This window comes from Palaemon carinicauda, chromosome 2 (assembly GCF_036898095.1).
Source record: "Palaemon carinicauda isolate YSFRI2023 chromosome 2, ASM3689809v2, whole genome shotgun sequence".
In the NCBI taxonomy this organism is placed as follows: Eukaryota; Metazoa; Arthropoda; class Malacostraca; order Decapoda; family Palaemonidae; genus Palaemon; species Palaemon carinicauda.
This window is the reverse complement of record NC_090726.1, coordinates 66,100,318-66,125,306: the sequence shown is the minus strand read 5'-3', so window position 1 is coordinate 66,125,306 and position 24,989 is coordinate 66,100,318. Positions and strand designations below refer to the sequence as shown.

The window sequence follows — 24,989 nt, the reverse complement described above, 5'->3', positions numbered from 1 at the left end:
GGACCTTTGAGGCGGAAAGGAGCAACCAGTCGTCCAGGTATCTGATAAGGCGGATGCCACGTTCGTGAGCCCACACTGATACAGTCGTGAAGACTCTCGTGAACACCTGGGGCGCTGTTGACAGACCGAAGCAAAGAGTCCTGAATTGCAGGACCTGGGAACCCCATTTCACCCGGAGGAACTTCCGACTCGATGGGTGGATCGGAATTTGGAAGTATGCGTCCTTGAGGTCGACGGTCATCATAAAATTTTTCTCCCTCAAGGACAGCAGGACTGACTTTGGAGTGTCCATCTTGAAGTCCGTCTTCTTGACGAACTTGTTGAGAGCCGACAGATCTATAACCGGTCTCCACCCCCCCGTCGCTTTCTCTACCAGGAACAGGCGACTGTAGAAACCAGGTCCTGGAAGAGGAACTTCTTCCATGGCGCCCTTCTCTAACATGGAGGACACCTCCTCTTGAAGGGCAGTCCTCTTTACCGGATCTTTGGGCGCTAGCCATTCCGTCCGGTTGGCCGGAATAAGAGGGGGTGGATTCGCCAGGAACGGGAGTCTGTAGCCCTCCTTTAGGACGGACACTGTCCAAGGCTCTGCTCCTTGCGCCTTCCATGCTTGCCAATGTAGTCTGAGGCATCCCCCAACCCGAGGCTTAGGCGGGGATAGGGGGACTCCCACTCTACCTTCTTCTAGAGGAGCGGCCTGATCTGCCTCTCCTAGAAGCGGAGTAACCCGACCTGAAGGAGCTTCAGGGCGCTGTAGCACCTCTGCGGGAGGGTTGCGGAGTTGAGGACCGGGAGGAAGAGGGGGCCTCTCTCCTCGTAGTGCTGGAAGAGGCTTGGGGCGTCGCGGCGCTGTCCGAGACGGACCTCTTGTATGGAGGTCTCCTTGAAGCTGCCGGTTTGGTGACGTTGGCCTCCTTCTTCTTCGAGACCTTTTCCATCAAGGCCTCTAACTCTTTCATAGGAAAAAGAGACTCTCCCCACAGGGGGAGGCTGCGAATTGCTCGCGCCTCCCTGTCCGGTACTTTTCGAGACACTTTGGTGAGAACAGTGTCTCTCTTACGGAGAACCCAGTTGGCTGTAAGGGCGAGAGACTGATACGTCAGGAATTTGAGGGTTTTACCACCGGAGGTAATGAGGTCCCTCATCAGGCTTTGCTGGTCAGGGTCTTCGGGGTCGTAGGAGGCTTGCACACCCACCAACGTGGACGCCCACCAGTCTAGCCAAGAGGAGACGTTAATCAAGTCTCGCGACATCTCCTCCATCATGAAGGCCTCTGCAGGTGAGAAACAGACTGGGGCCGAAGAGGCTCTGTCGTCAGAAACGCCTTGGCTCAGAATGTCCACGGCCGTCTCCACTTTACAAGGGCCTGGGCGACGACCTTCGGGCACATAGACCTTCCCTTGGTTCTTGAGGCCCTGGAGTAATTTAGAGGCACTCTGGGTCTTGGGAGCCTCGGCATTGCCGGCCACCACTTTGTCTATAAACTCTTGCCCTAGAACTAGGTCTCGGGCCAGAGGGAGTGCCAGGGACGACTTAGGCTGGGAGGGAGTCTGCATAATTTTCAGGAGACTCGACCTCCAGGAATCTCCATTTGTCGCTGCAGGTTCCGCTATTCCGTGGTGCCTTCTGATCAGGCTAACCACTCTCCTATAGGCGGAGTCTTCCGTCGGGGAGCCCTCTCCTCCGTCAGCCGAGGCCTCGGCCTGGGGCGGGGGAGTCGGTTTACCGGGCACGCCGACCGGACGCCTGGCCCTCGGGGCCAGGGGCGCCGTCCTGCCAAGGTACTGGACCTCATCTGCAGGTAAGACCGCACCAGGGGCTCGGGATAGTGTAGGCACCACTGGATCAGCGGGGACTCTCGTACGCCCGAAGGCTCTGGGTGCTGAGGGCGCGGTTCCCGGGGGCTGACCCGACAGCGGGAACCGTTCCTTCCGACCTGAAGGCCGCACCAGCTGGGCTGGTTCGGCCTGGCTGCCTGGTAAGAAGCGCGTTTCCCCCCGCTGGGCGGGGTGAACCGGAGGCCTCGAGGACTTATGCTTAATGGAGAGGTCTTTCCTGCGAGCCAAGTCTCGAGGGTCAAGGCCGTGCTTGGAGGGCGGCCGCCTTGGGGACCGCTCGCTGGACTGGTGGTCCGGGGAACGAACCACTTTCGATTCCCGCGACGAAACGTAGATCCAGGCGCCCCCGGGAGATACACTTCTCCTATACTTACGGCTCGGGGAGCGGGAGTGTTTCCTGCTGTAACGAGAGCGCGACCTTGACCTGGAACGCTCGGTCCTGGACAGCTCCCTTCGACGGCGGTGTTTCACCTTGACCTCTTCCTCTGACGAGGAATAGATGTCCGAAGAGCCAGACGACACTGCGTTCACCACGTGTCGGCTGGAAGCGGGGACTGCGGGGGACTTCTTCGGTCGTTGAATGCCAGAGGTCGAGGGCTGGAGGAAGTCATCGGGAACTTCCGTGGGAAGGGTTGGGAACGACTCAAACTGTTCCATGTCCGGGAGCCAGGGATCCAGGGCTACATCCATCCTCAGGGGATACCTACCCGGCGTCTTCGGGAGCCTCCAACCGTAGGCATCATGACCTGCAGGTTGGACTTTACTCTGGTTATCTCCCCCTAAAGAGGAGCCAGAAGCACAAGCCCATGAGGGCGGCGGCGACACTGAGACTGCGTTACTACCCCACACGGGGTCATCGGAGGAAGCGTGCCCCCCGAGCACAAGGGCCGACTCTCCAGACGCACTACTGGGTCCTTCACTAGCCCTAGAGGGGCCTGCTACTGGCCCTGCACTAACACTGGGCTCCTGGGATAGGACGCCTTGCTCATCCACTACACTAGACTTACCTTGTCCCCTACTTTGTGTAGGGGATGGCGAAACCGAGACCCCGTCGAAACGCTCACTGGGTGACGGTATCGGCGAGGAAACACTAACTTTCCTGGGGGAACGTTTCGCTGATTTTCTCTTCTTAGTACCATAACGTACCCACTGTATATCGCTCCAGTCCACGCACTCGGGGCACGTGTCTGCTGACGAGCACACTTTACCCCTACAGGAGGAACAAAGGGAGTGAGGATCCACTTCCGGCTTGGAGAGGAACGCTCCACACGATTTCCCGGCTCTAGGCCCAGGACAACGGCGAACCTGCTCCATAACGCACGACACAAGCACTTAAGGAAATGAATTAAACACTGGGTAAGCACACGGTTGAAAAGTGAAAGCACAGGAACACTTGGGAAAGTACACTGGAAAAATCGCAAGTTGCCACGCTGGGAACACGTGGGGCACAGGACGCACACAAAGGATCGACAGAGATACGAGAGCGAGAGATGTTAACCTCTCGCGACCAGAGAACTTAATGAGGAGGGTGACCCGGCTAGCAAGCGACCTACCTTAATCCTACCCTCGGGGCACATTCCTGGATGCCGGGGGTAAAGCTACTTAGGGCGCGGAGCGGGGGGGTAACTATTCAAAACTCTGGTCGGCAGAGAGAGATAACCAGTGATCTCCTAAAGAAAGTAGTTCGAGGCAAGTATTCGTGTTGGAACAAATCTATTTTTGGGTGAGATGGCCATGACGTCCTGATGGACCCTCCCTGCTATTCTAGTCCGGCGTTTCAGGCCCCGCCCTATCCTGCTGTATCATGGAGATTAGCAAGTAGCTGGCATCAGGATGAGGACGGACGTGACGTCATTTAACAATGGCGTCCGTTTGTTTACGTTTCGAGTACCAAAAGTAGCCACGGACAAGTGTAACTGTGGAACGGCTCCCCAGTTATTCTCCACCTTTCCATATCGAAGTGTTAACTCTATATGGGGTGCAGATAGCTATGTGGCGTGTTAATACATGCGTCCCCTGTTGATATATGATGTCTTAAAGGGAAACCTTTCGGATACTCGCACCAGAAGTAAGAATTCTGTGATAACCTGTGGTTTAATTCTCTGGGAATATCCTTGTAGTTAATATACCCAAGGAAGCTACCAAAAGGAACCTTCCATCAGGACGTCATGGCCATCTCACCCAAAAATAGATTTTTCGCTTCGCTCAAAATCCGTTTTCCTAACTTCAGTTATAAGTCAACTTGTACCCGCCTCAATTATGAAATCATCTAAAAAAAAAAAAAAAGTAAGAGAAGAAGCAAGTACTAGGCCGATTTTTAAAGTTGTCGAACAATTAAGTTACCGCTATAACGTTCGATGTGACAGTGCGTGATTGGAGAAAGTAAGGAAAATTGAATCATGATTGATTTTCAATATGAATGAAACTTTGAGAAGCAACAAAGATTTCATTTGTTAGTGAGATAGAGGTAAGGAATGACAGGTAGTGAAAAGTAGCTCACAGAGAGAGAGAGAGAGAGAGAGAGAGAGAGAGAGAGAGAGAGAGAGAGAGAGAGAGAGAGAGAGAGAGAGTTGTTTTAAATGTAATAAACAAAAAAATATGATAGGTTATATCACATTGGTGCTTATGTAATATCAACTGTATAGATGGTTTGAATAAGTTAAGAAATGGTATAAACAATACTTCATACGCGCATATTCTTGAGACCGGCAGCTAGACGTCAGCTGATCTCATCACAGCCAAAAGTAAAACAAAAAGAAGTCAACAATACTCAATTTTTAAAACACACCCAAAATTTAAAAACAAAAGTACACGCATTCTTAATGTGCAATTAACTATTTAAAGAGTAGCAATTTTCTAGAATAAAAGGATGTTTCCCCCAAAAATAGTGGTTTGCTGATGAAATCGGATGACGTATTTAATGAAAAAAGTCCGCGAAGTCGTGAATCCGCGATGGTCGAACCGCAAAGTAGCGAGGGCTCACTGTATATCATATGATCAGCGACCAAGCCCCCTCTCCACCCAAGCTAGGACAAGGGACAGCCAGGCAATGGCTGCTGAGGACTCAACAGATAGACCTATAGGTTCCCCCAAACCCCCCAACCTTAGCTCACAAGGATGGTAAAGTTGCAGACACTAATGGCACAAACGAGACTGAGCGGGACTCGAACCCCTGACTGGTAAACACCAGGCAGAGACGTTACCAAACAGGCCACAACAACGGCAGTCATTGATTCACTGTCGCCGGCGATTCGGCGGGCTGCCGGCTATGCGTAAGGTTTCACCACTACCCAGTCACATTGAATGTTGGCTAGGATGGTGTGCCTTCTGTCAGCGACCCGCTGGCGACCGGCGAGTCACTGACATGCCGGAGAACTGCTAGCCATATCGGTACTGAAGTACTGTGCCAGTTGACTTATCCCTAAGTACTAGCCTTGACGGTAGTATGCCGGTAATGCTAGTTGTATAGGTATATACAATAGCCTGTACATCTGTAGTATAGAATCATACCACAGACAGAAATCTATGGTACATAACTATACAATAGAATAGTTTTCCAATATACTCTGTGCATCTAAGCACAATCTCTTGCTGAGACCTACCTGAATTGGGGACTGAATTCCCCCCTTTCTTATGCTGACTCTTTATCAGTCTCTTTGATTCTCATTTTTAATTCCCTGGATGTAGGCGCTGTTTACGTTACTCTATCCCTATGGGCTAGAATCTTCCATTGGCCCCCCCCCCCTTAAAGAGGATGGTCTAGAATCAATAGTTAGGAAGGTCGCAGCAATTGGCTGGCGGGATTCATACGTATGTGTCCCTCCTACTCTTTTCCAGCGTACTTATCCTAAGCTTTATACAATAGAAAGGATCTTCTATTACTGTACAGTGAAACACGACACTGGGAAGCTGATATCTTACAGCGTCTGGAGTAGAGACCTCTTTCCAAACGAGATGGTTGGAAAGACGATTAGGGAGGCTACCACGGAGAACAAGGGCTTCTCCAATAGTGGTGCATCCTTTCAGAAGGAAAGTCCTCTGCAGTGGGGGATCTCCAACCTAAAAGGAAGACGGAAAAGTTTATTAATTCTCCTTGGGATGTTCATCAGCACCCCAGTCACAATGACCGTCGTACCACAGGCAAACGGTCAGATATGTAATCCTTCTGATCATGCGAAGCAAACAAACGCTTCTGGTAGGAGGGAGGTTCCTTCAGGATCGCTGGACCTTCGATCCTTGGGTCCAAGGCCTAATCAAGATGGGACTAGGATGGAAATAGACATACCTCCTCCATCGTTTCCTCAACTCTTCCTACATTCCAAAACCCTCCTGGAAGAGTATACAGTACCTTAGAGTTCTAGAGCATACCAGCGGTAAGGAAAGTAGAGTCCATCGATTTCCAGGGAAGGCTGCTTGGTGTTCACGAGAAGGACTCAAGAAAACTCTGAGTCATTCTGGACTCGTCGCCACTCAACAAGTTTAAATAAAACAGCAAGTTCAGAATGTTAATCCTTCTGAACATAAGGACCTTATTCAATAAGGGGTGTTGGCAACTTCCAGTCAGTCACCCCCTCCCCTCCTACCTAGGGTCCAAGTTACAGAAGATAACATATATCCTAGACAAGATTCTCGTCGGACTAGATTCAGTCCTAGGTATCTTCACGGAATTAGCAGACACAGTCAAGCAAAACCAAGCCTAGAAATAGTTCAGGCAACAACGGACCTGGACGACAGGCTGGGGTGGGCAGCACCCGAAGTGGCTGGTCTATCAGCATCCATGGAAATGATCCGGCCCCCGGAACATCGGGGATGCAAGATAGCTTCAAGAAGTCTCAATTCTCTCCAAGTCAAGGGCTTCAATGTTTTAAAAAACCATTGAAATCTGTGGTCACCCCAACTCTCCTTTCCCTTGAGGATGTAAAAGGAGATCGCAAGGTCGGTCAAGAGACTATGGTATTCAGTCAGGATTCCAAGACGCTAACAGGGAGGAGTTTTGAACTCTCTCCAGTTCACGATAATGACAGACCCAGTGCTAAAAGCTCAGCTGTAAGACACGTTAAGAGGCTGGAGAAAATACGCATCAAACACTCTAAGAGATCTAAAAGGACCGATTATGGTCGTCCCTTCTTCGCTTACCTTACAATGACCAAAGGCCAAAAGCCCGTAAGCCATGTTAGCCCTGTAATGGGTGGGGAAACTCTCTCCACGCAGATCAGACCTCCCCAGGCTGATCTGGGGCATCGAAGCGATAATGAGGCGTTGAAACTGTCGAGGATAAAGGACGTCTCATTTAATTAGGTGATGTTAGCCATCCCTTCCCTAAAGGAATGGCACCTATCAGCAGCTCATGTATAGATGATCCGCAAGGTGACAGCGGATGCTCTTCTCAGGCTCAAGCCAACAGAGTTGGAATGGTCCGCGGACGCAGACCTATTCTCTCCCAGATGGCAACAAGTCCCCGAGCTGCAGATCGATCTCTTCATCACGAGCATCATCAAGATACTACTTCGATATATAGCCCCATATGAGGATCCTCTAGCGGAGATAACAGACATCATGTCTCTAGAGTAGAAGAGATAGACTTAGGAATTCCTGTTCAGCCCATCCAATCTCCTGCGGAAGGCCCTCAACATGCTGAGACCCTTCCAGGGATGAGGGGCTCTGTTGGCTCCCAAGTAGCCCAAGAGCACCCCATTCCCTGTAATGAAGGAACTGAGGCTGAGGCTAGTCCTAGTTCTGCACCTAGGATTGTCCAGGAGGTTCAGAAGTTTCCTGCCTTCGATTTATCACAGAGCACCCGATCCCTTCATCTTATGAATTTCTTGCCATAACGGTTAGGAAAAGACTTGGGATCTCAGAAGGCAATATAGAATTTCTAGAAGAATACAAGTCTAGTAAACTAGAAGAAAATACGAGTCTTCTTGGGAAAAGTAGGTTGCTTTGTAAAAGCAAAAGGACCAAAAGGAATCTCATGATCTTCTGCCTGTCCTTCTCTGTCCACCTTTATAATCAAGGTCTGGCAGCCAGCAGCACAATGGCCTTTGAGAGAGGAGGCAGTGCATCCTTGGATACTGTGAGAAGATTGGTTCCTCGGTCCTGTCCCCATGTGAAGCCTTGAGTAGGCACCAAGAGTATGGCCGGCTTTGCGAGAGAGGTCACTTGCTTGGATCTTTGGATCCATGGACCAATATCTATGTGCAAGTCAGCCTTGACTAGACCTCTTCTATATGCTCTTTAAGTGGATCTGACAAATGAAATCTTTAATAAGATTCCGAAGACATGTGCAGGCTTAGGCCTGCAGCACCACCAAAACCCATCTCATGGTCTTTGGACAAGGTCCTAGATTATGCCTCACCTGTGAACAATGAAGATTGTTCCCTCAAGGATCTAACCTAAAAGGTTATTTTCTGTTTGCTATAGCCTCCGGGGCTAGAGTTAGTGAAATAGTGGCCCTATCTGGAGATGAGGGCCACATTCAGTTCACAGAAGTGGGAGAGCTGAATTTCTTTCCTGATCCAACCTTTCTCGCTAAGGATGAGCTACCCACTTAGAGGTGGGGTTCCTGGAGAATCTGCCCACTGAAGGAAGATGTCTCTCAGGTTCCTCTGCGGCGGACTGCGGGGATGACGAGCCTAAGAGGCGCCTCCTAACACCTTTGTGAGGCGAAGGAAGTCCTCTACGGCAAAGGGGAAGGCGGGCTTTGCGCCTTATATGCCCTCTGGGGGCCGTGGGGTCAGCAGGCTGACCAACAGTCCTCCGAAGAAGAGTCTCTGTCAGTGAACTCCCCCGAGGGGGAGAATCACCAGCAGGAGAGACCGTTGGACTTAGTTCCTCCCTCGAAGGATGTTCGGAGGGGGGAAATAAGCCTTCAGCTACATCGGCAACATCAGGAGCAGAGGGTTCAAACAACTCATCAGAAGCCTCTGCCACAACAATGTCGACGATAGACAGAGGATCGACCTCTGCTAAAGTCGGCAATTGCTTGACAGCTGCTCCCAATTTGATCATGTCAAACAAGGCTTCCTTGGAGGGCAAACCCTCAAGCCCCAAGGAAGCCCAAAGCTGCAACAAATCATGGTTAGTCACATTAACATGAGAATCAATATCCTCCCCCGGGGGAGGAGGAGCTGCCTTGCTATGGGAGGCAACTCTCTCTCCCAAACCCCGAGATCGGTCAACAGAACTGTGGCCTACGCTACCACTCGACAGTTTCTCGGAAGAAACCGATCGAGTGGGAGCTTCAGAGGAGGTTTGGGGCACGGAAGAAGAGCCCTTGGGTTTTTCTCCTTTCAAAGAAATCTTCGAAGGAGAAATATCCCGCTTGGACTTCTTCTTCCGGCGCCAGGAAAACCTCTCCCACTGGGAGGTAGACCACTCCCTACACTCACCACATACGTTACTCTTATCACACCGTTGGCCCCTACAGTAAGGACACAAGGTGTGTGGGTCCGTTTCGACCGCCGACATAAAAGTTCCACAAGGGCGGTCAGGTAAACCGGGACACTTCCGCATCGCCGAGGCCAACTTCACAAACATTCTGTCGAAGAAAAAGCAAACAAAAGATCAGTTAAATGACTGTCAAAGAAGGCGAGGGTGACAGCGGATACGTCCGTCTAGCACCCGAGCCGAGAGCAAAGTGAACTTAGCACAGGTGTGTGTGAGGGGGGGTGGGGTAGCAAGCTACCCTCCCTAACCCCCCGCTAACTAACAGTGGGGTAGTAAACCCTCGTTAAAATTCTAATGGCTCGTCATTTCAGCTACGCCGAAAGTAAGTACCTATATTAAATAGCATTGTTTGTCTTTCAGTTACGGAACAAATATCCAACATCTAAGTGAAATCAATCATGTGATTTCACAATAGTAAGTGGCATCTATAAATGAATTAACAGATATATATCCTCTTCCCTTACAGGTTAAAAATATATATATATCCAGAGATGTAGATATGTACAAAGATTCTTTCTATGATACATTTTGCCTTTTGTATTTTTACATTTTGTCTATAAAAATAAAAGACATATAAATGTATGTGTCTTATTAGCCCTTCATGAATACGAATAAACGATCCAGAGCCTTTTATTTTCCTAAAATAACATGCTTGAGAGTATAACCTCTGAAAGAACAACCTGGTAATCTTTACAAGTTCCACATTGTTCCTACAGAATACAAACCTTGACTCCTTATAGTCGATATCGACAATTTCCCTGCAGGGGACAGGAAGCCCTAAGTTAGTTCCAAACTTAGCGGATATGACAAATAACGGTAATGTCATATATGTGAGGTCTGGGAGTCCAGATAAGGAACTCAGTCAAAGTAAAGGCACTTATACAAACCCACAGATATAGTACTTTCAAGTAATTCTCTGGTAAACTTCCATCAAGACGACATGGCTGAGCCCAAAAAATGGATTTTGAGCAAAGTGAAAAATCTATTTTTGGGTGATATGGCCACATCGTCCTGATGGACCCTCCCTTCGTTCAAAAAGGAATATACAACTATATAACGAAAGACCCCACCTGAAACTACTCTATCTGCAGCTATCCATGTTAAATGCAACAAGTAATAGTTACGCCATAGTAGTACTGGGAGGGGATCCACCGGGTAACCTTGATTTTTGCCACTCTTCCCCCCTCTAAGCGTAAAATCTATTTGGGGTGAAGATTGCCATGTGTCGTATCAAGAAATACGTCCCCTGATATTATGCGATATCCTTAAAATCACAAATTTTAAGTAATTTGTATTTTTCCTAACAGTACTTACCTCGAACTACTTTCTTAGGAGTATCTGGGATCACCTCCCTATCCGGCCAAGAATTTTGCGCAGACCCCCCTACCTCCGTTTTCCCTTGTTGGTCCCTCCGTGGCAGATGGATACGTGCCCTGAGGCGACCCGGGTTCAGCGCGTGGGTGCGCTACTGGGTCTTTGTCGCCAGTAAGCATATGTGTTTTTACCTCGAACTCCTGTAAGGCACCCAGAGCAGGATGGGTGGGTAATAACCCGAAAGTAGTTCGAGGTAAGTACTGTTAGGAAAAATACAAATTACTTATAATTTGTGATTTGTTCCAACACGGAGTACTTACCTCGAACTACTTTCTTAGGAGACTTACACTTTAGGAGGCGGGGGTGGATTTACAGGCCGGAAGACCCACCACTATCATCCCAGGACATGGGACCTAGATAGGCAGCAAAGGTCCAGACAACACAAAGAACAGGGTAGGAGAGTCGGGGGAAGCACGCAAAAGTCTACCTGTTTGTATAAACTCACCTTTATGAAAAATCCAGACATGGGCTTCCAAAACATCCATCTCTCACATGGGAGGAGGGAAGGGAAAAGGGTATCAAGGAAAGGGGAGTAAGGGGGAAACTTGTGTCGCTCGCAATTACTTCCCTCAGGCTACCCGGGGCCATAGCCCTAAACTTGCTGCAGGGCGGAAATCACTGGTCCAATGGAGGAGTCCAGGGACTTCCTCGTGCAGTCCTTCAGGTAGTGGGCCGTAAAGGTGGACTGTCTAGACCATGTGCCTGCTCGCATGATTTGGCCCACTGCCATGTTGCTGTCAAATGCCAAAGAAGTGCTAAGACCTCTAATATCATGGGGTCGCGGGGTACCCGGGACTGTAGACCCCTCACTGGCGTAAGCTCTCTTGATGACTTACCTTATGCCTTATTTGCCTTATTTTTTGTTTGGGTTCCCCCAGGTCCCTCAGTGTGAGGCCAGAAGCCTGAAGGAGATTGTGTTCTTTGACACTGCCTTCTTTACCGGGCCTAAGGAGACAAACAGACTTTTGATGGCCGGCCGGAGTCTGGCTGTCCTGCTAGGGCATTTCCTGACCGTTCTCACTGGACACAGGAGCAAGTCTTCTGGGTTGTCTGAGTGAGGGATCGCCGGGACCGAGAACCCCTCGAACCTCGGGTCTGCAATGGTCGGGTTCTGTGTTTTGGCCACAAACTCAAGCAGAAACCCTTTCGAGTGTGAGACCTCGAATGACACGCCGTGGAGCTCACTCACACGCTTGGCTGAGGCCAGAGCCAGCAAGAACACCGTCTTGAGGGTAAGGTCTTTATCTAGGATATCCTTCAGCGGTTCGAAGGGAGGCCTTGTCAAAATTTTGAGAACCTTGGCCACGTCCCACTGCGGGACCCGAGCAGCGAGGGGGGAACAAGACTGCTCGAAACTTCTGATGAGCATGGTAATCTGGCGAGAGGCCCCCAGGTCGATGCCTCTGAGTTGAAAGACCTGCCCCAGGGCCGCTCAGACTCCCTTGATGGCTGGAATGGAGACCCCCAGGTCGTCCCTCAGGTGGACCAGGAAGTCTGCAGTCTTGTGGACTGATGCATCCAGAAGCCTCAGGTTCTGTGCGGCACACCACGATCGATGACTTCCACAGATACCCTGACATCCTCGAAGCTGTCTTCTCCGAGTATCCTTCTTTCCTCAACAGACGCTCGATAACCTCCACACGTGTAGCTGGAGGCACTGAGGGTTTTCGTGAAACCTTCGAAAGTGGGACTGCCGCAGAAGGTCTTCCCTTATTGGTAGGGGCCACGGAGGAAGGGTGGCCAGGTCCTGTAGATCCGCAAAACCACTCCCTCTCCAGCCACCAGGGCGCTACCAAAGTCATCATTGTTGCCGTTGATTGTCTGAGTCTGTTGAGCACCTACCTGCGAATCCCGAAGAGGGGAAAGGCATACACTTCGAGTCCGTCCCATGAGTGCTGGAAGGCGTCCTCGAACGCTGCTGCTGGGTCTAGCACAGGAGAACAGAACACGGGGACCTTCAGGGCCACTTGTGGGTGTAGGGACCACTCTGACCCCACTACTTGCCCTGCTCTGCTGAGGCCGTCGGCTAGAACGTTTCTCTTCCCCGGAATGAACCTGGCTGTGAGAATGATGTGATTCCTCTCGGGCCATTCCAGGACTCGAGCCGTGAGATCGCACAGCTCCCTTGATCTCAATCCTCCTTGCTTCTTTATGTAAGCCACCATGGTGGCGTTGTCGCACATGAGGGCTATTGCGTTCCCCCGCAGTTGATGGGCAAATATTGCGAGGGCCTTTTGAACCGCCAGAAGCTCGAGCAGGTTTATGTGGAGGAGCTTCTCCTCCGGGGACCACTTTCCCTCTGCTGTCTCTTCGAGCAGATGGGCTCCCCAACCCTCCTTTGACACGTCTGTGAAGAGCAACATCTCCGGAGGAGCGGACGCAAACGGCAACCCCCTTAGGGTGTTCGTCCTGTCGGACCAGCAGAGGAGCATGTTTCTGGTGGCTGGGGTCATCCTGACTAAGGACTGAGGCGGATCTCTCAGTGACCAGAGGTCCTTCAGATTCCACTAGACCGGCCTCAGCTTGAGCCTTCCCTGAGGAACTAGCATCTCCAACGAGACCAGGTGGCCCACGAGTCTCTGCCACTCCTTGGCTCTCATTGGTACGTTTGTTAGGAATAGTCAAATTATGTGGTCCAGATTGTCCAGCCTCTCTTGAGAGGGGAATGCCCTTGCTACCTGGGAGTCCAGGACCATCCCTAGGTACGTCATCCTGGTGGTGGGGATCAACTGGGACTACTCCCGATTGATGGTAACCCTCAGTTCCCTGCAGAACTGTAACAGCTTTGCCCCCTGCTCCTTTAAGGCTGCCTCTGAGGCTGAAAGCAGCAACCAGTCGTTGAGATACCTGATCAGCCTGATGCCCTGCTTGTGTGCCCAGGCTGATACTACGGTGAATACCCTCGTGAAGACCTGAGGTGCCGTTGACAGACCGAAGCAGAGGGTCCTGAACTGCAGAGACTGGGCTCCCCACTTCACCCTGAGGAACTTCCTGCTGGAGGGGTGTACGGGGATCTGAAAGTAGGCGTCCTTGAGGTCCAGGGACATCATGAAATCCCCTTCCCTCAAGGCTGCCAGTACCGACTTCGGCGTGTCCATCTTGAAGGACGTCTTCCTGATGAACTTGTTCAGGGCCGAGAGGTCGATGACTGGTCTCTCCACCAGGAAGACCCTACTGTAAAACCCCGGGGGACGATTCCCGGACAGGTTGCAGTGTTCCTTTGTTCAACATGGCCGACACCTCCTCCTGCAAGGCTGCTTTCTTCATGTAATCCTTGGGGGCCAGCCACTCTGCCCGATGCTCGGAAATCAGAGGAGGAGGTTCTGTCAGTAAGGGAATCCTGTATCCCTCCCTGAGGACTGCCACGGTCCATGGATCCGCACCGTTGTCCCGCCATGCTTGCCAATGGTATTTGAGGCATCCCCCCACCTGTGGCGTGGGAAGGTGTAGGGGGCCTCTCTTTCTATCTCCTTCTGGGGAGACTTTGAGCGGCCTCGTCTCGAGCCCGAGTATTTTTGTCTAAAGGAGGCCTGGGCTGGGGCACCACTTCTGCGGGAGGGCCGCAAGGACTGATGCCAGGAAGGGGAGGGGGCCTCCTGTCTAGCTGGTGGCATAGGCGGGTAGGCCCCATCCACAGACGGTCTTCTATGTAGAGGTCGTCTTGTTGCTGGCTGTTTAGGCTCAGCCGAGCCATTCAGTTTCCCCACTCTTTCCATGGTCTCTGCTACCGCCTGTAAGGGGAACAAGGTCTCACCCCACACCGGAGCATTCCTAAGGAACTTGGCCTCACGCCTGGGGAGTCTACGAGGGAGCCTGTTAAGCACCGTGTCTCTCCTTCTTAAGATCCAGTTTGCTGTCCGAGTCAAGGACTGGAACGTTAAGAATTTCATGGCCTTGCCTCCAGAGCGTATGAGCTCATGCAATAGAGCCTGATTCTCCGGCACCGAGAGATCGTGGGAGAGTTGAAAATCTGCTAAGGTGCATGCCCACCAGTCCAACCAGGAGGCCACATTGATGATGTCCTGAGATGTGTCCTCCATCATAGTGGCCTCTGCCTGTGAGAAGACCACTGGGGCAGTAAGGATCATTTCATCCGTGCTGCCCTGGCACAGAGCCGCAACGGCTTCTTCCATTGTCCGAGGCCCCGCAGGCAGTCCGTCTGGTACATAAAATTTCTTCTGGGTCCTTAGTCCAGGCAGGAGCTTGAAGGATCCATGGGCCCTAAGGGAGTTCTTGGATCCCGATACAAAACGGTCGACGTGGTCCATGCCCAGGGATACGTCTGGAGCCACTGGTAGGGTTAAGGATGGTTTCAGCTGTACCGGGTTGTCTACCATCCTACCCAAACCCGAAAGCCAGGCCTGCTCTGAGGATGGTTTGGGCTCATCTAGCCTGTGGTGATGCCGTATGAGTGCTAACACTTTCCTGTAAGAGGATGCTTCATCAGGCGAACACTCTCCATCATCTACTAAGCCCTCTACCACTTGATCCTCCGTGTCGCCTGCTTCTTCGATCACGGATGGATCCGTGGGGGCGGTCATATCCCTGGCATCCGGCCGGCTCGATGGAGCGGCTATCTCCATCACGGATGGAGCCCTCGTGGCGGAGGTAGCCGTCATGGGTCTACCCCCTCCCGGAGGAATCCGTGGTGAGTGACTGCCATGCAGTGCCAGCGGCTGCATCCGATGCCTGGATAGAGCCGGTGAGACTTCGGGCATGGGAGCCATGCTGCTGGGCTGAGCAAGCAGCTGCCTCCGCTGAACGGATGGAGCCGGTGACTTGCCGGGCAAGGGCAAGGTAAAGTTAGTGTGCCAACGGCTGCATCCGAAGTGCGGACGGAGCCGAAGAGACACTGGGCAAAGGCATGGTAGCGGCTCCAGCAGCCGCCGAGGCAGGCACTGGAGCGGCTTCAGCAGCCGCCGAGGCAGGCACTGGAGCGGCTTCAGCAGCCGCCGAGGCAGGCACTGGAGCGGCAAGAGCTCTGTTCGACCCGTAAGAGGGAAAAACTACTTTACCTGATTTTGCCCTCTTCTTTTTGGAACTCTTCTTCTTCTTGCTCTTTCTCTTAGCAACTTTGGCCTTCTTCCTAGACGGGCCTGACTTCGAGCTCGACTTCTTTTTCTTTTTCCTCATCTCCCAGTCGCTGGAGTCTTCCGACGATGAAGAGCTGGAGGACGCGGTATCGTCCGAAGAAGACGAAGAAGAAGAGGAGCTATCCAAGGCCCCTGAATCCTCTGCCACCAACATGGGGGCTTGCAATTGTGCTACTAGGGTGACGGGTTGCATGAAATCAAGAGATAGCGCAACAGAAGGCGCCGGAGGCGTGAGCAGTGACCCACGTGAGGCAAACCAGCCAGAAAACTCTTCGTCCTGGTGCATGGGTGACCTGAAGGACGTCCTTGGCGCCGTCCACACAATGGAATCAGGGTTTGAAGAGCACGTGGCTCGTCTTTTCCTGTCTTAGTGGACTTCTGAAACCTCTGTACCTGAAAAACACTGCCACGATGGTGGGGAAGGAGCTGGTGTTCCTGATCTCCCCCACACCGGGTCTTCACTCGAGACAGGTCCTGCGGGCACCAGAACCTCATCTACAGAAAGCACTCCTGTAACAACAGCAGACTCCTCACTCGTCTGCATAGGCACAATGCAACTTGGTTTATTAAAATCAGACTCATGGGGAACAGCGATGGGCCGATTCCCCGCAACTGACTTACCTCATCCCCTACTCTGGGTAGGGGAAGGGGAAGGGGAACCACTCTCCGAAGGAGCTGAAGGAGACGTTAACGAAGGCACGAGACCAGGCTTCCTCGGTGACTGCTTCGATGCCTTCATTTTCTTGGTGCCGTGCAAAGCCCATTGCAGTTCCAGCCAGGACTCACACTCTGTACACGTGGTAGCAGGCGAGCACACTTTACCTCGACACGTGGTGCACGTGTGCAGATCGATGTTCACCTTCGAGAGCCATGCCCCGCATGACTTACCGGCCTTGGGACCGAGACAACGACGTTGGGATTCCATAAGGGTAATCACAAGCAACATAAGTAACACAAGGAAGAGATATGATCGGGAAAACACAAAGGGAACACGTGTAACACAATGGAGGTGTCGGACGGGATGTGAGAGAGAGCGGCGAGATGTTATCTACGCCGCGACCAGATGCTTACTGGCGACAAAGACCCAGTAGCGCACCCACGCGCTAAACCCGGGTCATCTCAGGGCACGTATCCATCTGCCACGGAGGGACCCGACAGGGAAAAACGGAGGTAGGGGGGACTGCGCTAAGTTCTTAGTCGGATAGGGAGGAGATCTCAGCTACTCCTAAAAAAGTAGTTCGAGGTAAGTACTCCGTGTTGGAACAAAGTTATATTAAGGATACTCGCGCCAGGAGTTAGAATTCTGTGAACAAGTGGTTAATTCTCTGGGAGTATCACTGTAGCCAAATATCCCTTAAAAAGCTACCTAAAGGAACTTTCCATCAGGACAACATGGCCATATCACCCAAAAATAGATTTTTCGCTTTGCTCAAAATCCGTGATATTATTTCAATACTTAATAGATTCGTGGGATATCCCACTCTTCTCTTGTTATATTGACTGTTTTGATACTTTTTTTGGTTTTAGTCTGGGATGTAGTATTTGTTTGGGTTACACTAGCTTTGACAAAGGTGCCAGTTTGAAAGTTAGAGGTTAAACCATGATAGGAGTTTTATTTTTATTTGCCGATTAGCTAATGTTCTGGGAACCATAGCTCATGAATCTCTGGTAAGTATTGAAATTAATTTTATCATGAAAGTGATTTATCCTGATTATAATAGTACTTTGTAACCACTAAAAGCAGTTAAATTTGTTAAATGTTTTATATGACAATCTTATCAGATGTACATATTCAATATGGCAATCTTAAAGGATCAAAATAAAAAACCAATTTAAAGAAAACTGTCTATTCTCACTGTGTTACAATGATAGGATCCTTGAAGAGCTTGTGAAACAAAGGTTTAAGTGCAGAAATAGATTTCATGAACCACAGGCATTCTTATCCAAAGGTCCTGGACAAAATTGCGACGACCAAACATTTGTAAAGTAAGCAGTAAGGCAAATGTAGCATCAAGTTGTCATATCTAACCCAGTATCACACAAACCACTCAACAACTTTAGTCTTGCTGGGCCATCCTTGGTCAGCCAAATAAGGAAAGACGCAGGTTCTTAATGTCGTAACATAAATAAAACAAATACTTAAAAACCACGCATATCCTAATTTTATATCTTGGATTGGACTGCATTGTAGAATATCTGTCAAAGCCCATTTCTTTGACGAGCAATAACCTTACATACAGCTTGGAACTCTAATGAACTTGAATTTTGGCAGCTTTGCTACTATAACTTTACACTAGTATTCTTTGAAGTACCAAGTACCAAGCTATACCCTGAGAATGTAGTAGGAAAACAATAATTTTTTAAGGATTTAGTCATGAAACCTGGCACGTAAACATAGCAGGCTGTCAAAAACTGTTAAGCAATTCAATAGTAATAAGGACCTAAAATGAAAAATAAAAGAAAATACATATAAAAAAAAAATCAATCACAACAGAGTGGCAAGCTGGGGTACTTTTCCCTGTGATTTGATTGACAAAATTTGAGAAATAAACATTAATTAATTATTTGTACTATTCATAATTTTGTAAACAGATATTGTGTTGACGACACCATTACCAGTTTACTGAAAGCAAAGAAATACTTTCAGTGCCAAATATAAGTCATATTTAAGGAAGTACTGTACATATTTACCATTAAGAGCTTATTACTCAAGTTGAATTTCAGTAGGTCCAAAATTATAACCCATATAAGCACTTGGTGAAACTCCAGCACTAATTACGGCTGAATATGCCTTATATATTTACATGTCTTTCTGGCCTAGTATGAAGCCATTCTTACACATGATCATTCACAAAAATAAACTTTATTTAAATCTCAACTTTCATGATTCCAACAAATAAATATCACTAATGGCATATTAACCTAATGAAACATTTAGTTCTCTGGACATCCCTCCGAAAAATTACAACTTGAATAAGTATATTTCTACCTTACTGATTGTGATTCAACATCTGTACACTAGGAGAACCAAATTGGTCAAATTTGTTTGCATATGCATACAACAGGATCGCAATTACACTGACTTTCCAGTCTTTGATGCAGACAACATGAGCAAAGCTTTGTTCAGACCAAATGGCAATTCTGTACTAAAATTTGTTGCAATAATATAAATATAATTTTCTACATATTTCTTAAGTAGCAAGGGTTTAGCATTAGGTTTCCATGATATTTCTACTGAATGTGGGCTAAATAATTTTTATTACATTTGCATAATGAAGCAGTACTACTTGATGGAGCAGTAAGTCTTATTGACCAAATTTTCAGATTTAATTGAGCTTTATCTAAAGGCATTCAGAAGCTTGCAACATATTCTGCCCACTGCCAAAATCAGTACTCTACATTGCACCTTTGTACTTACATTTAAAAATCTCCATAAAAAAATTGACACAAGTATAACTTTTCAAGATTGAAAACATTTGACTCCATTTCCAGATAGCTTTGAAAGTACTGTACAGTACCTTCAATTATATGTAAGAGCAACTATAAAGCCTAGATAATTCCAAAAGAAAAAAATAAACAATAGTACTGAATGTGGGTCACTCGTCATTATTCCTTATACTGTACTGTAATTTGGAAAACAAGACATATTGCTGGTCAAATTTCAACAATAAATTGTGATATTACCAGTTACGTGAATTGCTACTAGACAGTGATCACAATTTAATTACAATAATCGGTAGGGCCAGTGACAATATGTCACAATATCATACCCTTTGATTATGCTTTCAATATATTGTACCTGTACTACATTTCAATAGATTGAAGGTACATGATTGGGAACAAATGTTGAACTAATTTACAAATGTCAAACAATGTTGCATCACAGTAATATTTGATAAATCAAAGAAATTTCAAGTTATCTCAAAATACTGTACAATATATAATTTTCCCATACAGCATGCCAGTTTCATACTAAGTTGCATCAAGATACTTGCTTATTCATAAACATAACCATAACTTGTTCTACAGATAACCATACAAGCTACACTAATAAAAATATATGAAATGCAACTTTTGAGCCATATAATATACAGATAAAGCCAAGAGAATTCTATATTTACATTGTATCTTTAATTTTAAAACAAAACAATCTGATGAAATTTCAAGTAAATAAACATAAGAGATCTTAAATGCGACACACACAGTACAAATACCAAAATTACCCTCGCTACCTGCTCAATTTTGTGAAAATTTTCCATTTTGATAGCATTTTATCTGATTATAAAATCTAATAGCATTTTAGATGACTAGAATATGAATTTATTCTAGCCAAAATTCCTAAGACAAGCCCAGAGTTCAATGCTCAACTACACATACTATGAGCTTGTATATATATTAATAACAATGCACCAATAATAAATCGAGTTAGACATGATTTTTATATAAATACTTATCTTACACCATTTTATATTAATTCAAACAAAAGTTCTATGGGTTAATCCGTATTTCAATACTGCAGTATGATCTTCAGTATTATTATTAGGACTTTTCTAGAACAATGAATGCAAATACTTGACACTCATAGCTGGCCTGAGGGCTTATTTGAAAATGGTAAATTGCAGTTGTTCTGATGAAGAGAATTATTATTTAAAGCATATGAAAAATTTCTTATAAAAATACATAATTTCAAAAGATTTCTTTTTTAATTTTCATTTTGTCTATCAACATTAGATTGCCAAACAAAATGACATTGTCTCGCATGATTCTGAAATTACTTATGACAAAAGAAAAATATTGTCACAAATAACGTTAAATTGTAATAATTTCGCACAAATTGGTACCGTACAGAGATTTCATTATCCACCAACTTCATAGTGTTTGAATGGTTACCACCTTTTCTAAATAGTTAGATTTAGAAAATAACAGTACTTGTCACATATCCTCAAATCATGCATTGTAATAATTTTTTGTACTTTATAAATTAGATTCTCTAAAATCTAATTGAATTTCTCAACTCAATGACTTGCTGTCTAATTATTTACCTATATTGGCCACCACCATACAGTGCCTCAATTTCCTTCAATGTAAAAGTTCCTCACAAAAACCATTTATTAAAGCAAGCTGGAATAATCAGAATTAGTATACTCCATACAGATTTACAATACATATTTTTTACTCAGACTTGCCTGAAATAAAATCTAACAAGACAATGTAAAAACTAACTGATCGATCATTGATAGATCTTGTAACACATTTCTCTTCAAAACAGAGTAAAACTATGAAGTTTTTGCAAAATTTGGCAGAATATCTAATTTCAATTTATTTAGATATAAAAACTGATTGGAGGGCTATAACAACTGTTTATATATAAAGCCTACAAACCAGTAAGTTCCATTCTTGCAAATCATTAAAAATTTCAGTGAAAGGGTGAAGTGAAAACTGAAGTTAACCAACACGTCCTCAGTATTCAATCACCCTACTGGACTTTAAACAAGCCCTGGTGGTGCTTGCTAAAAGGTTTTGGCCCTTTTCTGTCCTGTGGAAGTTTTCAAAAACATGAAAGTTGCATCTTCAAAAAATCCAGCATTAGTGAAGACTTCTTTCCATTGTTAAAGGTAACCTCTATCAAAAGCATATTGCATTTTCCTTGCTGTCAAACAAGCAGAATAGCTCAGTACCCTTTGCCTTTAATTATGTTATAGCTCATATCAAATACACCACACAGGTAATATATTGTGGAGCTCATGTCAAATAAACTGGGCAATTTTCAAAAATATAACGGTTTCAAAAATTAAGTTATGTGCAGTTTTTGTGCCAATTATTATGGAATTTTATAATAGACTTAAACTAGTTTAAAACTGTTATCTTATAGTGCAAGTGAATTTTTCTATTAATTAGTTTACTCAATGATGTAATGCTGTTATTTGAGCTAACCCAAATTATTAGATTTCCTTATTTTACATTTTAATCAATAACTTTGAGAATGTTCACCGAGAATATTTTTTATTCAATCAATTAAACGGGCTGTACTCAAGGGATTATTTATTGCTTTTATAACTACTTCGTTGAAAAAAAATAAGTTCGTTAAATTTTACTAAATATTTTTCTTGTTCATCTTTTATATAACAAATGTTTTTTATGAATTACTCTATTCTAACACTCTCCTGATAAAAAAAGGGACCATTTCAACTACGTTCATTTTCAATCTTTAACTACTACTCCTTCCATCAAGTCTTGTAACTGGAAGTTCAATAAGATCAATACAAGTCACTTTTTACCTTTGCAGCCAGACAATGAATATTTAATTTCACTTTACTATTATCAACATTTTGAGTGTTCGTTACAGAATATCCCCCTTAAAATCCTGTTTTCATATAAAAATATGATATACTAAACTAGTAATAACAAAATGAATTGGTTTTGAAAAAATAATACATATGCATCCCCAAAAATTAAAATCTCACTCAAAACACTTCTGGTCGTGACAATCAGGGCTCCACCCCAAGGATCAAATGAGTGCAGGAATTTCCAATGATTAATGAGTTTAAGAAATATTTTTGTAGTATGAATAAATTATTTTTTCATTACAAGCTATCCGGAGAAAATATTTTAAATCTTTCATTCTGCCAGTATCGAATATTTTTCTATCTGGTCTTATGCTCCTCACCTATCTATATTTATTTGACAAATATTTGTTTATTAAATTCCTTTATCAGGATATTAATATCTGGAACAATTGCCCAGTTAGTATTTTTGTGCATGTTGCTAAGTTTTTTAACAATTCTGACTATCCTTTACATTCAGATATTCCCAGATTAGTAATAGGTATGCAGTTAATTCCAAGTCTTGCATTCTCCATCATAAGCTCCAATACTACACAGTAGTCTACAAGATGTATTCCAACTGAAATAAATTGCCTAATCTGGTAGTCAAATTGGTGAAATTCAGAAGCACAAACTTCTTTATTAAACAGGTTGATATAAATCTCATTTCATAATAAGCATCGAAGATCAATCAATGGTAATCTTATAATTTCTAATTTCTCATTTATAGTTTGTCAGTCTTCCTCTTTATTTCCCTTTCCACAATGGGCTGTTTTTTTCCATCATAAGGCTGAATACTACACAGTAGTATACAATTCCTTGAGCTTGCAGTATTCTGCAACTTCAATTAGGGTGTTAACTTGGCTAGTAATAAGAATAACAGCTATTAAAGATAATGCACTAAATGAAGAAATTGAACAAGATATGAGGAGCATTGCTTCTGGGACTTTGTTCTACAGGTGTCTTTGATGATGGAAGCTATAATTAGTATTTTAAGAACATATCAAGGATGGAGAACTAACTTCAATGTTCACTTAGTTTCTTAATTATTTCAGGTAGCCATAAAAATGGCAAGTAGTATCCCGGAGAAGACATTGGAATACAATATTTGAGTTAGATCTACGATAGAATTAGCCAGATGTGGACTGTTCCCCTACAATGGTTGACATTTCCACAATGTTTGAATGCCACTGCTGGTGGAGATTGCACAGACCTCAAGTTATTAAATTGGGATAGGGCCTGTTTTGAAGAGCTTATGTATGCTCATGATCACTTGCCTCAACCAGAATGATATACTGTATTGTTCTTGGATAAAAGGTTTTCTTCAGACCTATGGAAGCCCTGTGGAAGAGCTTCAGCTCTACAAAAGTACAGTCTTAAAGGCCTAATTGGTGGCTGCCACGATTACTTGGAGGGGAAGTTCATGATGTCCAAGATTACTGTGCTTGTATTCTTGGCTACTAAGTCTTAAAAAAATTATAGGGCTTTCTATGTCTGTCGAGAATCAGGCATAGGATAGGAATAGCAGAATATCTCTATAGTACATAGATGATACAAATAGATCAACCATTGGAGAGCTCCACTTGCTAAAACCCCTAGCAATTGCATGCGTTGTGTGACTATGCTCTAGGTAGGATTTGTTTCCTTCTACTGAGTTAGTCTGGTATTACAAATTGGACCCTAAGGAACAAATAGTGTGATTGTCATTGTTGCTCTTTCAAGATTCTTCATGGCATTGGTTTTGTCTATGACCCTGAATTTTTTTTTTTTTTTTTTTTTTTTTTTTACGTTCCAATGTCTTAAATGCCTAAGATTCCTAACAAAACCATCCTTAGCTCTAGCACAATGCGTGAATAACTCTTCTTCCCTTACCAGAAGTTCCACTTCATGTCGGTGAATAGGAGTCTCTCCTAGAAACTGACCTGCTTCAATAGGCATAGGCCCTCTCTCCACCAAGTATCCAATCAAACCCTCTACAACACTAACCATTTTCTGGCATGATGATTTCCAGTTCTTTCTTTACTGACAATAAAGAATTAGAATTTTGAATATGCTGGAAGAAACGTAGTTTTTCCTATTGCAACCTGCCACTTCTTTGTAGAATGCCGAGAGTTTTTGTATAAGGGCAAAATGCAATTATTTTATTCTGTCCAAGGGTTTCACAAAATCATTTAGAGTCAATCCCTATGTCCTACCGGAGTGGAATAGGAAGGGTCTGACTTTATATCACTTTCATGGTGCCGGTAGAAGCACAACTTAATATTGTTACAGTTCCTGGATAGTGATTGTCTTGAGTGTGCTAGAATTACCTAGAGTATAAAAAAAAGTGGAATGTCACCAGCACTGTAGTGAACATATGCAAAACAATCACTAGGCTTTGTTAGACTTTGTCCAACAAGAAAGCATTGAAACTTCCTTGAAGAAGAGAGGTAAATAGTGACTTGGAAGTAGGAATCCTGAATATCCAAAAAAGCTAGTAAACCCTTCTCAATGTCTCTGGAGTATTGATATGAAAGAAGCATTTCAGAAAGTTTTTGAAAAATACAAGCTCCTGAAACCTTCCAAGTCACCTGCAGAAACCAGGAAATGTTTGAGCAAACTTCTCTACGACTTGTTTGTTAAGCATAAAACAACCACCTCTTCCATAGCCCTCAACTAAAAGTATTCGAATTACCAAATTCAGGAAGAGGTTTTAGAGTTCAGAGGGAAATGATGGTCTGTAACATGACCTCCAGCCCCCAACACTCTCCCTCACCTTTATCTAAGGACTAACTTACAAGACAAAAAAACTAGTAAAATAATGGGAAAAATATATAGCACATATTAGCGGGAGTAGAATGTCAAGATAATGTTCTTTCTATAGATACAGTACATAGCAAAAAGATTGGCAAGGAGTAAGTTCACCTAGCTGGGAC

At 45.6% G+C, this 24,989-nt stretch overlaps 1 protein-coding gene across 1 annotated transcript; it reads right to left on the bottom strand.

Annotated features, from left to right (window-relative positions):
- Positions 1 to 15,461: 15,461 nt before the first annotated feature.
- LOC137617189 (chromobox protein homolog 2-like) lies at positions 15,462 to 16,037 on the bottom strand. The gene has a single exon (XM_068347078.1). The coding sequence runs from the start codon at positions 16,035 to 16,037 to the stop codon at positions 15,462 to 15,464; it is 576 nt and encodes a 191-aa protein (XP_068203179.1).
- Positions 16,038 to 24,989: the final 8,952 nt, after the last annotated feature.

Excerpts from the sequence above, each read along its gene's own strand:
- LOC137617189 (XM_068347078.1), bottom strand. The coding sequence starts at position 16,037 with ATGCACCAGGACGAAGAGTTTTCTGGCTGGTTTGCCTCACGTGGGTCA.